Source organism: Mirounga angustirostris, unplaced genomic scaffold (assembly GCF_029215605.1).
Source record: "Mirounga angustirostris isolate CCGP_5_RB_7025 unplaced genomic scaffold, mMirAng1.0.hap1 SCAF_17, whole genome shotgun sequence".
NCBI lineage: Eukaryota > Metazoa > Chordata > Mammalia > Carnivora > Phocidae > Mirounga > Mirounga angustirostris.
The window spans coordinates 21554921-21573929 of record NW_026991725.1 but is presented as its reverse complement, the minus strand read 5'-3'; the positions used below and the strand labels follow the sequence as shown (position 1 = coordinate 21573929).

At 51.9% G+C, this 19009-nt stretch overlaps 1 protein-coding gene across 1 annotated transcript; it reads right to left on the bottom strand.

The window, feature by feature from the left end:
- Window positions 1-12: 12 nt before the first annotated feature.
- LRRC59 (leucine rich repeat containing 59) lies at window positions 13-12714 on the bottom strand. Its single transcript, XM_045889117.3, has 7 exons — window positions 12365-12714; window positions 11173-11232; window positions 9292-9450; window positions 8983-9087; window positions 5711-5783; window positions 3540-3713; window positions 13-1991 (listed from the first exon to the last, which is right to left on the bottom strand). Exons 1-7 carry the CDS (start codon window positions 12467-12469, stop codon window positions 1747-1749), a joined length of 921 nt encoding a protein of 306 aa, XP_045745073.1. The 5' UTR covers window positions 12470-12714; the 3' UTR covers window positions 13-1746.
- Between the last annotated feature and the right edge of the window lie 6295 nt (window positions 12715-19009).

The window sequence follows — 19009 nt, the reverse complement described above, 5'->3', positions numbered from 1 at the left end:
GCAACACAGACAGACCACTCAGACACATATTTAATAATTGTAGAAATCCAGAAGAACCTCAGCTTCAGATCTCAAGATCAGGAGTGAACTTCCCTCAGCGGGCTGGCCAGATGGGGCTGGCCGTGCCCTGCCTCCCTCTCACCCACGGAGGCCGCCTCAGCCAGCCCCCTGCATGTGGGTCTGATCCCTGTGCTGACTTCCCTATCCTCTTAATCTCATCTCACATACTATGTATTTAGTTTCAATAAAGCATTTGTACCAATGGCTCTGGAACTTGGAGGAAGACGAAGGAACATGTAGTGATTCTGAGTAAGGTGTGGGCCTTAGCAGCAGAGCTGTCTGTGGGGGAGAAAGGAACAAGTCGCTCTTCTAGTATGAGGACAGTCACGAGTGGCTGTCCTATCCAAATGAGCCACTAAGGCTGAAAGCTGGACCCCACTCTGTCTCTGAATCGTGACAGGTTCTTGCTCTCCTAAGGGAGAGACAAGAAGCTTGCAATGGGGAGTTTTCAGTGAAGGAGCACCATGACGACCATGTCTTATCCCTTCCTCTGGCTTCTGTGAAAGCAGGAGGCCACGGGAGGCCACAGAGCAAGAAGTGGCTTCATCTGGCAGACAGAACAGACAGTCCTGCCCCCGTCCGTGCTAGCCGTTCATAAACGCAATGCTTAAACTCCATGGTGCTACTTGTTTCCCTTCATTGCGGGGGTGGTTCTGGGTCTAGACCCAAACAATGCCAAACCACCGGTTCTACGAAACCTGAGTTTGCAGGCTGCCTCTGAGTTTGTCACACCGACTGACAGCTGTCACAGACAGAACAGCTTCGCAACGGTCCACCTCGTTTACTGGCAATCAGGGAGTGAATGCTCTAACACAGCCGAGGAGCCCGGCCCGTTTGGTGACAGCCACATGAGCAGGGGCAGGACTCTGCAGGAGTTGCCCCGGACCCTCATGGCTGGGGGAATTCTATCTGTGGGACACGAAGCTGCCTACCGTCCAAGAGTCTGCACCCCAGCTGAGAGACGCTCAGTTCCGCTGTGAGTTCTGGTCTCTCCAGACGTTGTTAAAGAAGCAAAAATGATGGAAAGAGGACACTGGAGTGAGAGTCTAGTTGTGCCTCAAACTAGCTGGGAGACCGTAGGCAAGTCATGGAAGGCCTCAGTTTCCCTGTCTGCACGTATTATATTGGACTGTATGGTCCTGAAGTCCCTTTCACAGCCTAAGATTTTATATGGTCATTAAAATGTCTGAGGTCCTTAAGAAAATAGGTATACCCCCCCACCCCCCAATTTAGGCTAGATTTGCTGAGTATGGTGTTCCCTTAGTCCCCAATACCACACCGCCTCCTGATCTGCCCTGGCTACGCAGGGAGGAATGAAAGAAAGGGTTTGTGACATACAAAAGTATAAATGTAGTGACAGCTGACCTGACCGTTTAGTAGGAACGAGCCTTGCCTTTACACAGCTTTGTGTAACGACTGGAAAAGGCTGTTTTTCCCTCTGCCCACCCCAAGCCTGTTCCTTTAGGCATGCAGGTAACCGGCCCACCTCCCGCTTCGCCTTCCCCCGCCCGGGAGCCCTGGCTAAGGAACAAAGCAGTCCCAGAAGAGGGGATCTCAAGTACCGGTCGGCAACCGCTTGAGGATGGCAGGCAGGTCTGGCGCCGCAAACAGGCTGTGTCCCGCAGAACCCAATTCCATAGGAATCCAGGCTCCAGGGCCGGGAGGCGGCGGGCGTCGAGGACAAGCTCACTGCTGCGAGTCGGCCCGCAGCACCCACTGCAGGATGTGGTGGCCGCGCAGGCCGCGGAGCGCGCTGTCGTAGACGGCGTTGACGCCGGCGCAGAGGGGCTGCCGCCGCAGCTCGGGCACCCGACAGGCCAGCAGCCCGCCCGCCGCGCACAGCAGCAACAGCAGCAGCAGCTTCAGCACGGCCCACGTCCTGCTGGGCCTCCGCGGGGGCGGCTTGCGGGGCCGCGGCCCGGCCTTCGGTTCTGCGGGGACAGGGCACGACGCACAGAGAGGTTCGCTCGGTCTGAGGTGGCGCACGCTCTACCCGGCGGGTGCTCGCCTCCCTGTGCACACCTGCTCACGCCCCCTTCTCGAACGAAGACCCCCAGGCCCCAGAACGTTTTAAGAATACCCGGGCGCTCATACGCCCCGATGATGCACAGACCAAAGCCGAAAGCCTCCCCAGTGGGTCTCCAGGGAGCGCGCTCGGAACGGGGACTCACTCAGGTGCCTCACGCAGCTCGCGGGCCCCAGGGCCCCTCGGGGGCAGGGGACAGGCTGTTCAGGGGGCACTGAGCACAGGGAGCGTGCTGCCCATTTGGCAAAACAGGCCGGAGCTCTGCTACTATTGTTTGTGTTCTTATTATCATAGAAGATGCACGTAACAGAAACCCCAGGGCCACCCGGGCGGCGCAGTCAGTTTAGCGTCCGGCTCTTGGTTTCTGCTCAGGTCATGATCTCGGGGTCATGGGATCGAGCCTCGCATCGGGTCCACCCTCAGTGCGGAGGCTGCTTGAGTTTCTCTCTCCCCCTCTGCCCCTCCTGCTTGTGCGTGCGCTCACTCACCCACTCTCTCAGGTAAATCAATCTTAAAGACAACCCGGGAAGGTAAGCTAGCATCCTGTCAACAGTGACTGCCGCTGGGGGGCGGGGGCGGGGGGGTTCACAGGTGACCACCATTTTCTGATACATATACGGAACTCTGCTTGTTCTCGGGAATGAATATATATGTTACGTTCCTAATTTTTTTTAAAAATTGTTTCTGGGATCTTTTTAGACAAAACTTTAAAAAAAACTTGACGGAGTGCCCACACGCCAAGAACTGCACGATCCCGTCACGTAGATTTTCTCGCTTAATGCTACCCCATAAGGAGGTCCGATCCTCGTTTTACACAAGGAAACAAAAAGGTGGTAGGCGGCTGGCTCAAGGCCAGCAAGCGCGAGCAGCAGGGCCCCAGGCGTCCGCCCACCCAACGGAGCTCCTTGGCCTCCCAGCTGCCTCTCCCCCGGGGGCCCCTGCTGACCCAGAGGCCAGGCGACCCGCCCCTGCACACGGAGCCGCCTCACCACACAAACAGCTGGACACTGGTGTGGCTTTTATACAGCCTGCGGCCAGAGGATTCCTCTGGCATTCAAGCAAGGGGCGCGCGCTCTGTTCCGACCTAGAAAGAGCAGGAGAGGCAGTGCCAGCGTCCCTGGGACGGTGCCGGGCGCTCAGAAAGCCCACGTGCGCGGCACAGGCGACTGAGGGACTTTTAAGGGCAATGTCTCCGCCTTGTCGCGATTTTAGCATCTGACCCTGACAAGAAGGGCAGCTCCCTCCTGCAGGAGCGCTCCCAGCTGCATCTGCCTGAACAGCGGCACGCCCCTTCGCGGCTCTGGAGCGACAGAGCAGCCCCGCGCCCGCTCCCCAGGACGGCCCCCCAGTCCCTGCACACCCTCCAAGCTCCTCCCGGGCCCTAGGGTGCTGTCTGTGACCACAGCGGCCCCCGCTGCACCCCAGCTGGAACCCTGCGGCTGCCAACACGTACTCGGGGCCTGATTCGTCTCCTTCCTGGGCTTCTTCTCCTGCTCCCGCCTGGCTGATTTGAGGGCGTCGTACTCCTTCCTCCGGCGCTCCTTCTCTTCCGCCTTCTCCCGCTTCCGCAGCTCCCGCTCCTGAGCCTCCTTAGCTCGCTGCTTGGCCTCCCGCTTCTTCTCGGCCTCTGCAGGAAAATGCACCCCAAAATGACTTCTCACCGCACACCACCCCCCCCGCCAACCTGCAGGAGGGCTTCCCCAAGGAACTAAAAGCTTGGGTTTGGCCTCCCTTCCCTTATGCCACAGGTCATGTAAGCTGTATTAAGAGGAAACGGCGGTCTCTCTGCTCTCGGAGAGGTAAGCCCTCCCTCAGACACAATAAGCTGCTCTCAGGGTGTGCTGAATGGATTAAAGGGTCCCGAGCCCCGGGCAGCAGAGATTAGGGTGATGTAATAAGGGGCACAGGTGATGAGCCGCAGGATTCAGAAAGCACAGCGAGTGACCACCTTCTACAACTAGGCTGTCGAGAGAAGAGACAGCGGGGGTGTGGATTCTATGGGATTCCTACCTTCCCAAGACTCAGAAAGGAACGTGGCATGGGAAGGGCAAGGAAGAAGAGGAAGTGAGTGCTCAAGTTCACAGTGAGAGAAGATGGAAATGTTTTCCTGAGAAAGCAAGACTAATAATTTGTCAGAGGGTAATCTCTACACTTCACCTCAGGAATCTGCGAGGAGTCACAGTTCAAGTGCATTCACATCCAGTACCCAACTTACAAATCACTGGCTTCCAAAAATGCACTTCCAAATGAGATATTTGGAAGCATGAAGTATATTTTTCCAAAGCCAGAATGCCACAAATTAGGGAGTTAAACGTCCTTTTAGGGCTTAAAACCCTATCTGACCCATAATGTAGCTGAAGAGCAGTACGCTAAGTACTGGAGCTTTCCACTGTTTTTCTATGCACAAACAAGCTCCAAGTTCCAGCTGGGCACTGAGAACGCCAAGGGCGCATTACACCCAGCCTGGAGAGAGCCCGTGGCAGCAGGAAGTCAAGCAGCCGTGGTCCAAGGAAACACGGCATCACAGGGGACACACATGTATAAGGGCCTGGTGTCACTAGGCTCCATCTCAGGGTTCGCCCAGGACCAGGACTATGCCCATCCCTCCCCAACCCCGGGAGTCCTCCAGCATTGGGGGCTCAGAAGTCAGCCCCCAACAAGCGCCTGCTGTGCACCAAGCCTTGTTCTAAGTGCTTGGGATCCAGCGGTGAAGACAAGTCAGGTTCCAGCGCCTAAAGCTTTCTAGAGACAAATGAACAAAGAGTAAAGAAGACAATGATGTGTGCCATGGAGAGAGTAAGAGAGGTTGTGATGGAGTGACAGGCGAGACGGCAACCCAAGTCAGGGTGGTTCTGAAGGGGTTATGGTAACGCTAAGGCAACATGTGAGCAGACATGAGGAAGCACACGAACCCAGCCGTGTAAGGACCTGAGGGAAAAGCAACCAGGCACAGCCCCTGAAGCGAGAGCGGCCTTGGTGTGCTCGAGCAACAGCAGAGGCTCGTGCGGCTGGAGTTACCAGCATTCTCTCCCCGGCGTGCGGGACAGAGCGGAGGAAGCAAGCAGGCTGGGGCCACGGCGGGCCTTGTCGGCGACCGAATGAAGTCTGAATTTCATCCTAAGTTCCATCAGAAGCCATTAGAGTGTTTTAAGTAAATAGCAGCATAACTGACTTCTGTTTTAAGAACATGTCCATGGCTGCCGTGGAGGGGGCATGAGTGTGGAGACAGGCCACGGAGCGGGGAGGCGCCAGGGCCGGCTACAGCATGGAGGCTGAGTCACGGGGCGGCCCGGAGGGGAGGGAGCATCACACACAGGACTTGCTGGCCATCTTTCCAATTTCAGGCTTGAGTAAGTGCAGGAATGGGGACTGCCTATTACTGGGGGCCCCTGGGAGGGCTTGAAGGGGACTGTCTTGGCCATGCTTAAATTCCGATGCCTCTTAACCCTCCCAGCAGGCTGTAGGCCTCTGGAGCTGGGGATCAGAGACAAACCCGTCGGACAGAGATGAGGCCATACACCGCCCCACGGCTCCCCGCTGCTTCCACGGACCCCAGCTCCTGCCACATGGGAGTCAGCGGCCTGGGAAGGATGGGAAGACGGCGGGAGGAGGGATGGCACGTACCTCGTTCTACTTCCAGCCGCCGCTGCCTCTCTCGCTCCTGATCGGCCTGCATGGCTTTCATGTGCTGTAACACCTGCGGAGGGAGAGGGGTGCTGAAGTGCCCGGAGCAGGGGGCGCCACGGGGCGCACGTCCACTAGGGAGGCTCCAAGGCTCCCCCTGCTCTTTTCAGGCTGGTGCAGCCCCACGCAACGCACAGTTAAGGGAGGCAATCCCGTCCCTGTCTCTTAACTCACGACGCCGGCCTTAGTGGGAGATGGGTCATTCGAGCCCAGGTCAGTAAAGCTGTGAGCAGACACATCTGTGAAACGTGCTGCCAACTGGAGTGTGTAAGTTACCATCACACGCGCCATCCCCAGCAGCTCTGATGACAAGCAGGGACAGCATTGTCCCCCAAGGCTCCCCGCCCTCGCTCCCTTGGCTACCTTATGCAAGTGCCGCCCCTCTCTGTCCTCAGGAGGCGGCTTACTCTCTCGGTCACAACACTAGGTTCCCTCAGGGGGGAGACGGCTATCCCATCTGCCGGCTAGACACTCAATACATTTTTGATGAACGACTGCCTGGCTCCCCATCTCAAGAGGCAAAAAGCCAAGGCTGGGGGCGGGGGGGGTTGATTTGTCCCCATCACATGGCTCCAAAGTAGCACAGCTCAGAGCTACGGTCTTCTGAGCTCCGGGGCCAGAGCCTGTCCCACTCACATCAGCACACAGAGCAAGGTAGCCTCTAGGAGGAAGGGAAGCAGCCTTCGGCCCACCCAGCAGACAAAGCCTGGCGCCCAGAGCCCCTCAATCCTCATCCACTCAGTCACGGATGGCCTCTGACTCCGAGAGCCCCAGAGATTCTCACTATGGGCACAGTGAGGGGAGAAGGTAAAAGACTTTTATTTTTTAGGTTTGTTTGTACCTTTAGAAGCTGGTATCCCTTGGATGTAGAGGACAGAGTGAGAGCTTAGAGCCCAGCACAATCCTGACTCTACCACTTCCTAAGTGTGTGACCTTAGCAAGTGACTTAACCTCTCGGGCTCCCTGCAAGAGCCTGCTTTGAAGGCACGAGGAACCCTGTCCTGGGCCTTGAACCTGCTGCAACCTCTTGGAAGGGAGTCAAGCTCACTAAACAACGGCCACTCAACAAGGAGTGCAGGATCTGTTGGAAGGTCAAGCCTGATGTTGGGAGGCAGTCCAAGTTCGAAGTCCCCATCTCACTCTGAACTCCAAATACTAAATAAACACCAACCATTCCGGTGATTTTAAGGGGTGTACAGGTGGCTAAATAAAGAGCCGAGAGGTTTAAGAGACATCCCTTTTCACCTGGGCTCCAATACATCAGGAGTTACGTGATAACACAGCAAGCTCAGAAATGGGAGTGACTCGTCTAATCTGGACTGGGAGCCCCGGAGGGCAGATTTTGTCCACCTGTGCCAGGCCACAGCCTACAGTAAGCACTTAATACTGTCCAGCTAACAAATTATTTTTAAAAGGGGCTGTACTCTGTACCAAGCTTATCAGTTACTGCAACTGACCTATGCACCCACACAAGGTCAGAGCTGGTGAGGTCTAAGCTAACTCCTGGAGACAAGTGACCTCATCCTGGCTGGCCCAAGCCACTCCACTACGACGCCTAACGGTGTGCTGCACGCTGCACTCAGGAGACCACGTTGGGCCACAGAGTCAGGGAGCATGGCTTCAGTGACCACACCCACAATGCTGTGGGCTACCTGGAGCTCTGTCTGGAAGCTATATGCTAATACTAAAGATCTTGGTGCTCAATTAAAAATGATCTTTGTGGGATATCAGCAATTTCACATGGTTTAACATATTATTAGTTGAATGAATACATGGATAAATGAAAAGTGTGTGCATGGTGAGCGTTTCTTGTGTCAGAGACATAGAAGGGAGCTCTACTTCCCAGGGTTATGAGGATCATGAGGTGAGGCATAAAGCACGCAGGACAAAGGAAGGGTGGTTGGTCAGAGCTCCTGCCATTCTTCAGAACAGACAGCACACCTAGAGCACGGGGCCTTCACTCATCATTTGTACTGTTCGCAGCTAAGGGTAAGCTGTTGCCGTGGCTACCGGGCTGCAGTGACCCTGTCCCTGGTCTCCTGTGACAACAGGTGAGACACATGATGAGACTTTCTAAGAAGCTCGGAACTAATGATAAGAAAAGCCATTATCCCCGAGATTCACGTAGAGACCCACCATGCCCACATTTCACTTCCAGTAATTCTAGCATTTGAAGTTAAAGCATTTCGAGTCCTTTCTGTTCATCATGCCTCCTAAACATGGCCAAGTAAGCCATCTGGCGCTCAGCTGTTCTAAAGCTGGAGGGAAAAAGTGACCATGGCTGGCGTTGGAGAGATGCAGTGCGAGGCATGGGGCGCCTGAGGGGGCTCAACTGGTTAAGCGTCCACCTCTTGATTTTGGCTCAGGTCGTGAGCTCAGGGTCGTGAGGCTGAGCCTTACATTGGACTCTGCACTCATTGTGGAGCCTGCTTGGGATTCTCTCTCTCTGCCTCTGCCCCTCCCCTCTCGCACACATTCTCTAAAAATAAAATAGAAATCCTTAAGAAAAAAAAAAATAAAGCAGTGCGAGGCATCTTCAGGGCTGTTGGCAACGCCTGCCTTCCATTCTGCCTTTAGTTCCTCGCTCCTACATCAGATGACTTGACTGAAATCAAATGTCAGATCTGCCCAGGATGTGTCTGCTTATAGGTATATAAGCTTACGAATATTAACGACACTTATTATCAAAATTCCTACAATAACTGTGACTCAGATAATCTTGTCCCATTTAAAGAACTGTCAATGGTGTAATGCTGGATTAGGCAAGGTCCCGGTTTCTTTCTTTCTTTAAGATTTTATTTATTTATTTATTCGTCAGAGTGAGAAAGAGCTAACAAGCAGGGGAGAAGCTCCCCAAGGAGCAGGGAGCCCGATGCGGGACTCGATCCCAGGACCCTGGGATCATGACCTGAGCCGAAGGCTGCCGCTTAACCGACTGAGCCGCGCAGGCACCCCAAGATCCTGGTTTCTTAAGAACGGAAGTTCCGCAGTAGAGAAGCTAGTACCGTTCTCCTACTTGTAAAGTCAGCACAGAAACAAAGGTCCCTCTGCCTGACAGGCTAATAGCAGCCATATTCCACTGAGACCCTAGTGCTGGAAACCTCAAACAGGTGAGGTGTGTGCCCTGGGAGGGAAAAACAAGAGGACGCAGAGGCGAGTCCCAGAGGACCGTGTGACCGTGTGGAGGAGACCCCGGGGAACTTCGTGCTTACCTTGTTGGCACACTGCTTACACTGCTTCTCGTCCAGGCAATCCCCTGCCACTTTGGCCAGGGCAGGATCCAGCGGGTTATCCTTTAGGTCCAGCCACTTCAGGCTCTGAAGAGAGAGGACAGAGAGGCTGGTCAAGCCCAGGTTCACACAGAGGCCCTCAAGGTGAACCAAATGAGCGGGAAGAAAGCCCCAGCCTTCCGAGGCAGCACCCCCAAGGTGGTGTTCGTGCCAGCCACTCACGGCCGTGCTCCACCCGTCCCTGGGCCCTCAGCCTCCCCTGACACGAAACACTAGTTCCTGAACCGTTACCTTGAGCTGAGCAAAGCTGACGGGCAGGGTCACCAGCCTGTTGTTGAGGAGATCCAGGTGCTGGAGGTTGACCAGACGGCCAAAGTCGGCCGGCAGTTGCTGCAGTTTATTCTTACTCAGGTCCAGCTTCACGAGGTGTGTGAGGCCACAGAAATCCGCCTGGGACCAAGACAGGGAACACCTAAACCCCGGGCTCACAGCTCGGAGTGATGATGCAGGTTAACCCTGACCCTACCCGCCACCTGCTCTTCCACCTGGAAGGAGATGCAACCAACACCCAGCACTTCCGCTCTACGTAGTGAGATGCATCCGGAGTGGCGCAAAGGAGGCACAAAGTAAGTGTGTGTTCCCTCATGCTCTGTGCGCCCTCCAACCCGACCTCCACATTGCTCCTGCAGGGACTAGGGGCCCGTCCGGCCCCCCCACGGCACCCCAGACTCTCCCTTCTCAGGAGCGCTCAAAGCGCAGCATGACCATCTGCTTCCCTAAAAAGATCGAACGCCCCTCAAGTACTCAGTCTTCTTCTCTGTTCTTTGCAGCACCTAGCACAGCACCCGTCTATAGTGTTGCTCCCACCTCGGCGCAGAGGCCCTGCTCACGCTCTCAGGGGACCTGTAACCGCCAGCGGACCGGCACTGCCGAGGAAGGCACGAACAACTGAACGCATTCAGACTGAAAAGTGCACTGAGGGCCGCTGCGTGACTACCGACAGCACGCACGGCGGGCGGCAAGCACCTGCCACCACACTTTCACTAGACATGAAATGCCTCCTAGAAGCAGTGGGATCTCGGATGCTTTTTCATAATGAGAAACGGTTCTTGCTGAGCTTCGAGAAGATGCTAGAGAGAATGAGGCCCAGGGGAATACTGACAGGGGAACAGACTAATGACCCAATGAAGAAACTGCCAACTTCTGAGACCCGATCCCCGAGCAGAGCCCAGGGGAGCCGGGCAGGGAGTGACACGGCCAGAGTGATTGCTGGTAAACACAACAACGGCAGCAACAGACTCAGGCCTGACAGTGAAGGCGCGCTGCTCTGGAGCCCAGACCTGCCATCACCCAGAAGGGGCTGAAGGGCTGAACCACTCCGGGGCCTACGAAGGTAAAGGACTGCAGACTGAAGACATAGCAAAGCATATAATGGAGAAGGAGAACTGGGAGAAGTTATGGAAGAAAAATCAAAAGGATCTGACCACAGGCTGGATGTGAACAAAAAAGTGTCGCAAAGTAATTCAAGGGTTGGGAGAACAATGATACAGTAGTCCCCAAAAGCCACATTTTTTTTCCTGTTCCTCATCAAAAGATACACAAGGAAGCTGTTCATAAACAGCTTTCTCCCTGGAATGCAGAGGAACGTACAGAATGGCCTCTACTCTCCTCTACACGATAAGGAGGTAAACTATTTTTCCAAAGGAATGAAATAAGGCAGAAAAAAAGATGACCCCAATAAGTGATTCAGCCAGCATTCTGTTGACTTTTTTTTTTTTTTAAACATTTTATTGAGAGAAAGAACAGCGTATGGGAGAGGCAGAGCGAGACAGAGAAGCAGGATCCCTGCTGAGCAGGGAGCCTGATGCTGGGCTCAATCCCAAGACCCTGGGATCATGACCTGAGCTGAAGGCAGACGCTTAACGACTGAGCCACCCAGGTGCCCCGACTTTAGTTTTTCATGGCCTGACTTTCCCACTGTTCTAAAGAATGAAGCCTCTACTGTGCTTCCCTTCTTGCTGAGATAAACCACCCCACCCCTCCCCCAGCATACTCCCATTCAGTTATAGCTTGTCTGCGGCCTGTCCTGAAATCACGGCTCTTAAGACATAACTCCCTTAAACAAGAAGGATCAGGGCTCTAGAAGGAAGTGTGCTCGCCTGCCAATCTTACCGGTAGACTAGTCAGTTTATTGCAGGACAGATCCAGTATGGTGGCCTTCGGGAGGGCAGCCTAGGAAAAGGAATGAGAACAAAATGTCAAATCAACACATGGAATGATTCAGTGACATGAAGCATTTTCCAGAGAAAATTCCCACAATTAGGAAGGCCTTTAAAAATTAGCACTGGAATATAATAGTAGTAATAATAATATAACAGCTGCATGCACCAACATTTACTACCTACCAAGTATATTACATTACAATCTTAATCCTCACAGCCCTGTAAAATGGGAACTATTATCACCATTTTATAAATGAGGAAATCTATGGGTATAAAGGTTAACTGGCTTGCCAAGGGCAGGGACACAGCTCTTCAGCAATGGAACTGGAATATGAACTGGAAGTCTGTTCTAACCTCCGCACTACAGAGCCAAGTGCCAAAGGCAAATGTAATCCATTAAAGGCAGGAAAAGGTAGGGCACCCAAAGTGACCCTAGTGTGCCGGTAGGAAACCTGGTGGGAAAAGCAGGGGCTATGATCTAACTCCACTTTGGCAACAAACTAGTTGTGTAATCTTCCTGGGACCTCAGGCCTGTTTCCTGGCTGGGAGTTTGGGAATGGTTGGGGCGAGGGGGCGGTGGGCAGCAGCAACTGGATTCCAGCCAGTTTAAGCTGAGTTGGGAAGAGCCCTTGCCAACCAAGCAGTGACACTGCACAGTCTTCACGGAAGGACGCCCCAGGGGCCAGGACAGCTGGCTGGGACTGCCAGCTTCCAAGAAATGCAAGGTTCCGGGCCACACCCAGGTCTGCCCAGAGGCCTACTTCTCAGGGGAGTCATTCATTCATTTACTCATTCATTCTCCAAACAGCCAGCAACCACTCCGCGGGCGCCTACTTTGAGTCAAACACGGAGGTGAGCGCTGTGAAAGCCCCCCCCAGATAGGAGGGGAGATTCACTCCTGACTCGTAAAAAGCTCAGGGTCGAACAAGCAGCACCTTCTCATCTGCTGGAACTGCGCCAAAGTGACACGTGTACATCCCCGGAAGAAAACTGGGGGCAGAGGTGGGCTTCCCGCGAACTTAGTCCCACTCCTCCCACCCAGTTTTAAGCTCTGGAAACTGAGGCGTGCGAAAGGAGGCGGCCCGCACAAGGGCCTGCGCCAGTCTGGGGCGAGGACCTGGGCCTCGTGGGGCTCTACTGACCAGCTCCTTGACCGGGACCTCGTTCAGGTCGCTGAGGCTCAGGTCCAGCTCGTTGCCGTCCAGCTTGTCGCGGAGGTTCCCGCCCTTGCTACCGGCCTTGGTCATGGTGACGCCGGCCGAGCGGTCCCGGCTCCGGGGCCTCCGACGGGCAGGAGAGGGGCGGAGAAGCCGCTCGTCGGCTCAGTGGACTCGCACCCAACCGACAACGCCCGCGTCCGCCGCCGCCGCAGGTGCAAGACGCCGCCGTCTGCCCGACCGCCCGCTGCACTCTGAGCCCCGCGCCCAGCTCCCACTGGTGCCGCCGCGACGACGACCACTTCCGTGTCCACGTCACCTTCCGCGGCCACTGAGAAGGGCGGGGCCAGAGCGTCCAGGGCGTGTGCGGGAGCGCCATCTGGCGCCGAGGAGGGCACACTGCAGTGGCCGCCACCTCCGGAAGGGTGGGGTTCAAAGTTGCGAGTTCGGTCACCCGGCTGAGCGGCCGTTTTTCCCCAGTGGCGCCGGGGTGCGTCACCGTCGCTGGCAGCGCCAGGAGGGGAAAGGGCACGGGACTGGGCGCCAGGAGTCCTGGATTGCATCCCAAACTGACTTCATCAGATCACCCCCATTCTCGTTGATTAGGAGCCAAAACTGCACGTCTTTCAAAATTGCTCCGGTCCTCTTTACTTAATCCCCAAATGATCATCACCCGAAAATTCAGCCTCTGAATCTTATCTCCTCTTCCCTGCTCCAGCCCTTGTCCAGGTGGCCATCACCTCGCGCCTGGATTACTCTGAGTCTCTCTCCCTGCCATCCATCTCTACCCAGCTGCCCAGATGACCGTTCTAAAAATCTAACCAAGTCTTTCCTCTGCTTCAAACCCTTCAACTTCTGGCTACCTCTAGAATATGGACCACTCTCCTTTCTAGACTGGTCCATGCCTGCTTCTGCAGTCTCCTCACAAACCCCAGTCCCTCCCAGCCTGGGATGCTGCGTAGACTTCCATTAGGTGGCCTCTGATGTAGGAAACAAAGGCAGAAGAAAAATTATTAAATTTCCTTACTACCTACAACCCACTGATAAGTCCTTAAAACAGGCAGAGTGACATTGCTCTTGGAACTCAGCTGCCTCCATGTTAATACCTTGCTAAGGGCAAAGCAAGCCTGATCCCGCCGCCGCCCCAGGATCCTGTAAGTCTACTTCGACATATAAAAATTCCTTTTGGAAACTTTATCTCTACCCCTATAAGATACATGTTGGCAATCATCCCCCAAGCATATGACTCACTGATATACATCTGAAGGGTCTCATGACTAAGGTTTTATTAGACAGTAATAAATGACCTTTTCCCAACAATAGCTAGCCCCCTCAAGGTCCTGGAAACCTTGCTTCCAAAATTCCTTAGAGACTTAGGCTATCCTTAACCCCCCTCCCAACTTGAAAGTATATAATGGGCCAGTCCTCGTGACCCCGGGGCAGCTCTTCCTGCCCACGGGTCTTGCCCCTGTGCTTTAATAAAACCACCTTTTTGTGCCAGAGATGTCTCAAGGATTCTTTCTTGGCCGCTGGCTTTGAACCGAAGGTCTTTCCTACATCAGCCTCCACACCTTTCTCTCTTCTGGGATGGCCTTGCTTCCCAATGCACCTCTGTTTAGCTCATTTCTAGTCCTTCAGGAAACCTCCCCAGCAGAAAACCCAGAGCTAGTTAGGGCTCCCTCCTTGGGACTCTGATAATGTCCCACACGCTACCTTACTCTCAGAGGTGCTAGAGCTAGGTGGCTAAGGTGGGGCCTCTGGCTCTGCCAGTTGCTGTTTACGAAAGCTTAAGCAATCACCATGCCGTATTTAGGTATGGATAGATGAGAAATGTGCATAGTAATGGTACCTAGCTGGGAGAGTCTGGGGAGGACTGAATGAGCTTACCGAGCTTACTGTAGTGACTGGCATTTAGTAAGTACCTGATAAATATTAGCCATAATTCACAACTTGCCTTGTGTTATACTTATCTTTATGTGTCTGTCCTCGGACTGTGAGGGAGAGGTTTTGTCTTTGTATCCCCAGGGTCTGAGTGTCTGAAGCATGGTGGTTCTCATTCAAAAGTCTGCTGAATGAATGAATGAACGAACAAGTGAAGCACTTTACACACTTCACACCTCAGTTTGCTCATCTTTAAAATGGGCACATCAAAGCTTATCTCAGAGAGCAACTGTGAAGACCAAATGAAGTCAGTGCCATGACATATTCATTTCACAAATCCTTGTGCACACCCCTCCCACCCCCAACAAGGCACTGTGCCAGGCTTCTGGGAACCAGACAAGGCAATTGTATAATTACACATTAGCACTTGGCAATCTCTAAAGCCCTTGAGCATCCATTATCTCACTGTGATAAAGTACACAAAAAGACTATACAGCTCATTTTATTGTTCTCTCTCTCCCTTTTTTAGAGAGAACATGCACTCATGTGAGTTGGTGGGGGCAGAGAATCTGAAGGGGGGGCTGGATCTCACGACCCTGAGATCATGACTGACCTGAGCCAAAATCAAGAGCCCAACGCTTAACCCCTTAACTGACTGAGCCTGCCAGACGCCCCTGTTGTTTCTTTTTTATTAAGGAAGAAACTCAGGGAGAAGTAACTTGTCCTCAGTCCCATAGGGGCAGACCCAAATCTTTTGATTCCAAATCCGGTTTGTTCTCACTACACCCTCTCATCCCTGCCTCCAAGGGACCTACAATCAACACAAGTAATTATTATATAAAGTAGAAAGGATAAGGGCCCTACCACATACAGACAAAACCTGTGTAAATGTACAGGGCTGCGGGGTGGGTACGTGTTTGAGACTGATAACATCAGACTTACATATTTAAGAGCATTCTGCCCAGGGCTATGATTTACATATGTTATTTCTTTTAACTCACAACAGCCTTATAAGGCAGACATTATTTCGGTTTTTCAAAGAAAGTAACTGAGGCTCAGAGAGGTCAACTACTTAGCTATTTAAAGACAGTCGTGGTAAGTAGGTGAATGTATTTCACGACACGTGGGTCATACCCAGCATGGTGGAGAAAAAGAGCCTGGAGGAAGGAAGGGAGCAGTAAGGCACCATGGAGGAGGCGGCATTTAAGTCGGGCTTGGAAGAATGGGTCAGATGCAGACGGGCAGAGTCACAGCCCAGGAAGTGGGGTGGAAGAGTGAGCAATTGACAGCAGCTGTTCACTCTGAGAAAGGTTTTTGGTTGTTGCTGCTGCTGTTGTTGTTGTCTTACATCCCTAAGGCAGCTTGATGAGAAAGTGGAGCCTGTCATCTGTGGGCAGGTTTTCCTTGGGAACAATAGACTGGCCCTGGGCTGCAGGGCCAATCAGGTCGTGATCCCGAGGTCCTGGGATGATCGAGCCCCACAATGGGCTCCCTAAGGAGAAACTGCTTCTCCCTCTCCCACTCCTCCTGCTTGTGTTCCCTCTCAAACTGTCTCTCTCTCTCTCTCAAATAAATAAATAAAACCTTAAATTAAATAAATAAATAAATAAATAAATAAATAAATAAATAAATAAAGTTTTTCAGTTTTGAGTTGCCAGCAAATTGTGATTGTTTTAAGATCCTATCTGCCTGTGTCTGCCATCAATTCCTGGTTGTGATTGAAGTAATGTTACTCTGCAGAGCAGTTCAGGACAAGTTCCCAATTTTCACTTTCAGTTTGAATATCAGAAACAGCAGCTTTTAGAACAATTTTTTGTCAGCCTCATTGTTTGTTTTTTGTTTTGGGTACTGGCTACCAGATCGGACAGGCAGAGAGTGAGTGTTATGTTGTCGCTGGACACCGTCATCTCTACTTTCAAAATGAGAATCCAGGGGTGCCTGGCTGCCTCAGTCGGTAGAGCATCTGAATCTTAATCTCAGAGTCATGAGCTCAAGTCCCACACTGGGCGTGGAGCCTACTTTAAAAACACACACACACACACACACACAAAAAAAAACAAAATGAGAACCCTTCCTCATCCTCCTCTCTCTTTTCCTTTGCCGGGGCTGCTAGCAGTCTCTATTTTCCTCCTGTCCTTCGGGAGCTCTGCATTTCTACCCAGACAGCTCCCACCTCAGACATCCAGTGAAGAAGATTCTTTAAAAGGGACATTTTTCATATCCAGTCAATTTCAACAGAGAGCTATGAAAAATTACACCAGAGGTAAGAAATGTGCCCAGGGTCATTGAGAGAAAAGGTGGCAGAGCCAGATTTCTTCCCAGATCTGACTCCGAGGCTAATTGCAGGTCTGAGCAACCCCTTTGCACTCACTGCTTTGCTGTAAAAAACCTCACCAAACATGCTAGTCCCTGTACACGATCAATGGCACTCATCCAGAAGGCTGCGAGTAAAAAGTTTTATTGAGGGGCGTCTGGTTGAGCTCAATTGGTTAAGTGTCCCACCCTTGATTTCAGCTCAGGTCGTGATCTCAGGGTTGTGAGATCCAGCCCCGCATGGCGCTCGGGGCTAGGCATGGAGACTGCTTAAGATTTGCTCTCTCCTTCTTCCTCTACCCCTCCCCACCCATGCTTATGCTCTCTCTCTCTCAAAAAATTTTTTTTGTTGAGATAAAACATGTATGGGGCACCTGGCTGGCTCAGTTGGTAGAGCATATGACTCTTGATCTCAGGGTCGTAGGTTCAAGCCCCACATTGGGTGTAGAGATTACTTAAAAATAAATAAAATCTAAAGAAAAAAAAAAACCATGCACACTGTCTTAGGAAAATAAAACAAGAAAAAGGCTTTTTAACAAAAAAAGCATTGGTTCTCTGCTCTACCCTTCCTCCCAGTCCCATGCTCCAAAAAGAACTCTTTTTTATTGTAACAAAATAGACATACATAAAACTAACCATTTTATTTTAACCATTTTAACAACTTTTTAAAAGATTTTATTTATTTATTTGAGAGAGAGAGAGAGCGCATGCATGTGAGGGTGAGGGCGAGAGCAGAGGAGGGAGAGAGACAAGCAGACTCTGCGCTGAGCATGGAGCCCTAGGAGAGGTTCCGTTCCAGGACCCCAAGGTCATGACCTGAGCCGAAGCCAAGATCAGATGCTTAACCGATGGAACCACCCAGGCGCTCCCCATTTTAACCATTTTTAAGTGCCCAGTTCAGTGGCGTTATGTTCCCTCGCACTGTTGTGCAACCATCACCACCACCCATCTCCAGAACATTTTCATCTTCCCAAATAAAAACTCTATACCCTTTAAACACTAATTCCCCTCCCCCTCCCCACCCCTGGCAACCACCATTCTACTTCCAGTGGAATGTGACTACTTTAGGTACCTCGTGTAAGTGTTTGCTCTTTTGTGTCTGGCTCATTTTACTTAGCATGTTGTCCTCAAGGTTCGTTTCTCTTATAGCACGTGTGAGAGTTTCCCTCCTTTTATAAGGCTGAATAATACTCCATTGTATGGACATACCACATATTGTTTATCCACTCAATTATCTGCCAAGGGACATTTGGGTTGTTTCCGCTTTTTGGCTATTGTGAATAATGCTGCTACAAACATATGTGTACAAATGTCTGCTCAAGTTCCTACTTGCAATTCCTTGGAGTACAAACCTAGAGGTGGAGTTGCCAGAACATGGGAGTAATTATTTTTAACTTTTTGAGGAACTGCCATGCTGTTCTCCACAGTGTCTGCTCCATTTTATATTCTCACCACAACGCACAAGTCTTTCAGTTTTTCCACCTCCTTGCCAACACTTACTGTTTTGTTTTATTATTATTTTTTTAATAGCCATCCTCAGGGGTGGGAGGTGGTATCTCATTGTGGTTTTGATTTGCATTTCCCTAATGACTACTGATGATGAGTGCCTTGTCATTTGTATTTTTGTGTTGAGCATCTTTCCACATGCTTATTGGCCGTTGTATGTCTTCTTTGGAGAAACCTCTGTTCAAACCAAAGGGAACCATTTTGAAAGATTTTAACCGTGTATGCTTTATCTTCTGTTATTTGCCTCTATATATTATATGTATTCAGCCATTTCTTGATTTTGTTTGATAGGGGAGGATTTGCATGGCTGTGTCTCCTCCCCAAGTGCTCCTAATACAGTTTGTTATTTTCGTACATAGACTGGTTACCTGTGCAACTTTAAATAACATACTCCTTTATTTCATGTTCCATCATCGACAGACAGGATCTCTTGATGACTCAAGTTAAGGTAGGTATATCTGCCTGGCCCCTCCATCTCCTACCCCTTCCTTCTCTACTTCTGTCATGTGTGACTTCTGAGGTGTGTAGCGTTTACCTTCTGTTCCCTGTGATGAACTCTTCTGAACTTTTTTTTTTAAGATTTTATTTATTTATTTGACAGAGAGAGACACAGCGAGAGGGAACACAAGCAGGGGGAGTGGGGGAGAGGGAGAGGCAGGCTTTCCGCGGAGCAGGGAGCCCGATGCGGGGCTCGATCCCAGGACCCTGGGATCATGACCTGAGCCGCAGGCAGACGCTTAACGACTGAGCCACCCAGGCGCCCTCTTCTGAACTTTATTCATAGGTTGATACTAAGACTTTTTTAAAAGATCAATTAAATGCGGGGCGCCTGGGTGGCATAATTGGTTAAATGACCAACTTAGGTTTCAGCTCAAGTCATGATCTCAGGGTCATGAGATCGAGCCCCGTGTTGGGCTCCGCGCTCAACAT

Coding starts and splice junctions, on each gene's coding strand:
- LRRC59 (XM_045889117.3), bottom strand. CDS start 12,469: ATGACCAAGGCCGGTAGCAAGGGCGGGAACCTCCGCGACAAGCTGGAC. Junction 9,451..11,172: donor ATAAACTGACTAGTCTACCG/GTAAGATTGGCA, acceptor TCTTGGTCCCAG/GCGGATTTCTGTGGCCTCAC. Junction 3,714..5,710: donor GCGGCTGGAAGTAGAACGAG/GTACGTGCCATC, acceptor ATTTTCCTGCAG/AGGCCGAGAAGAAGCGGGAG.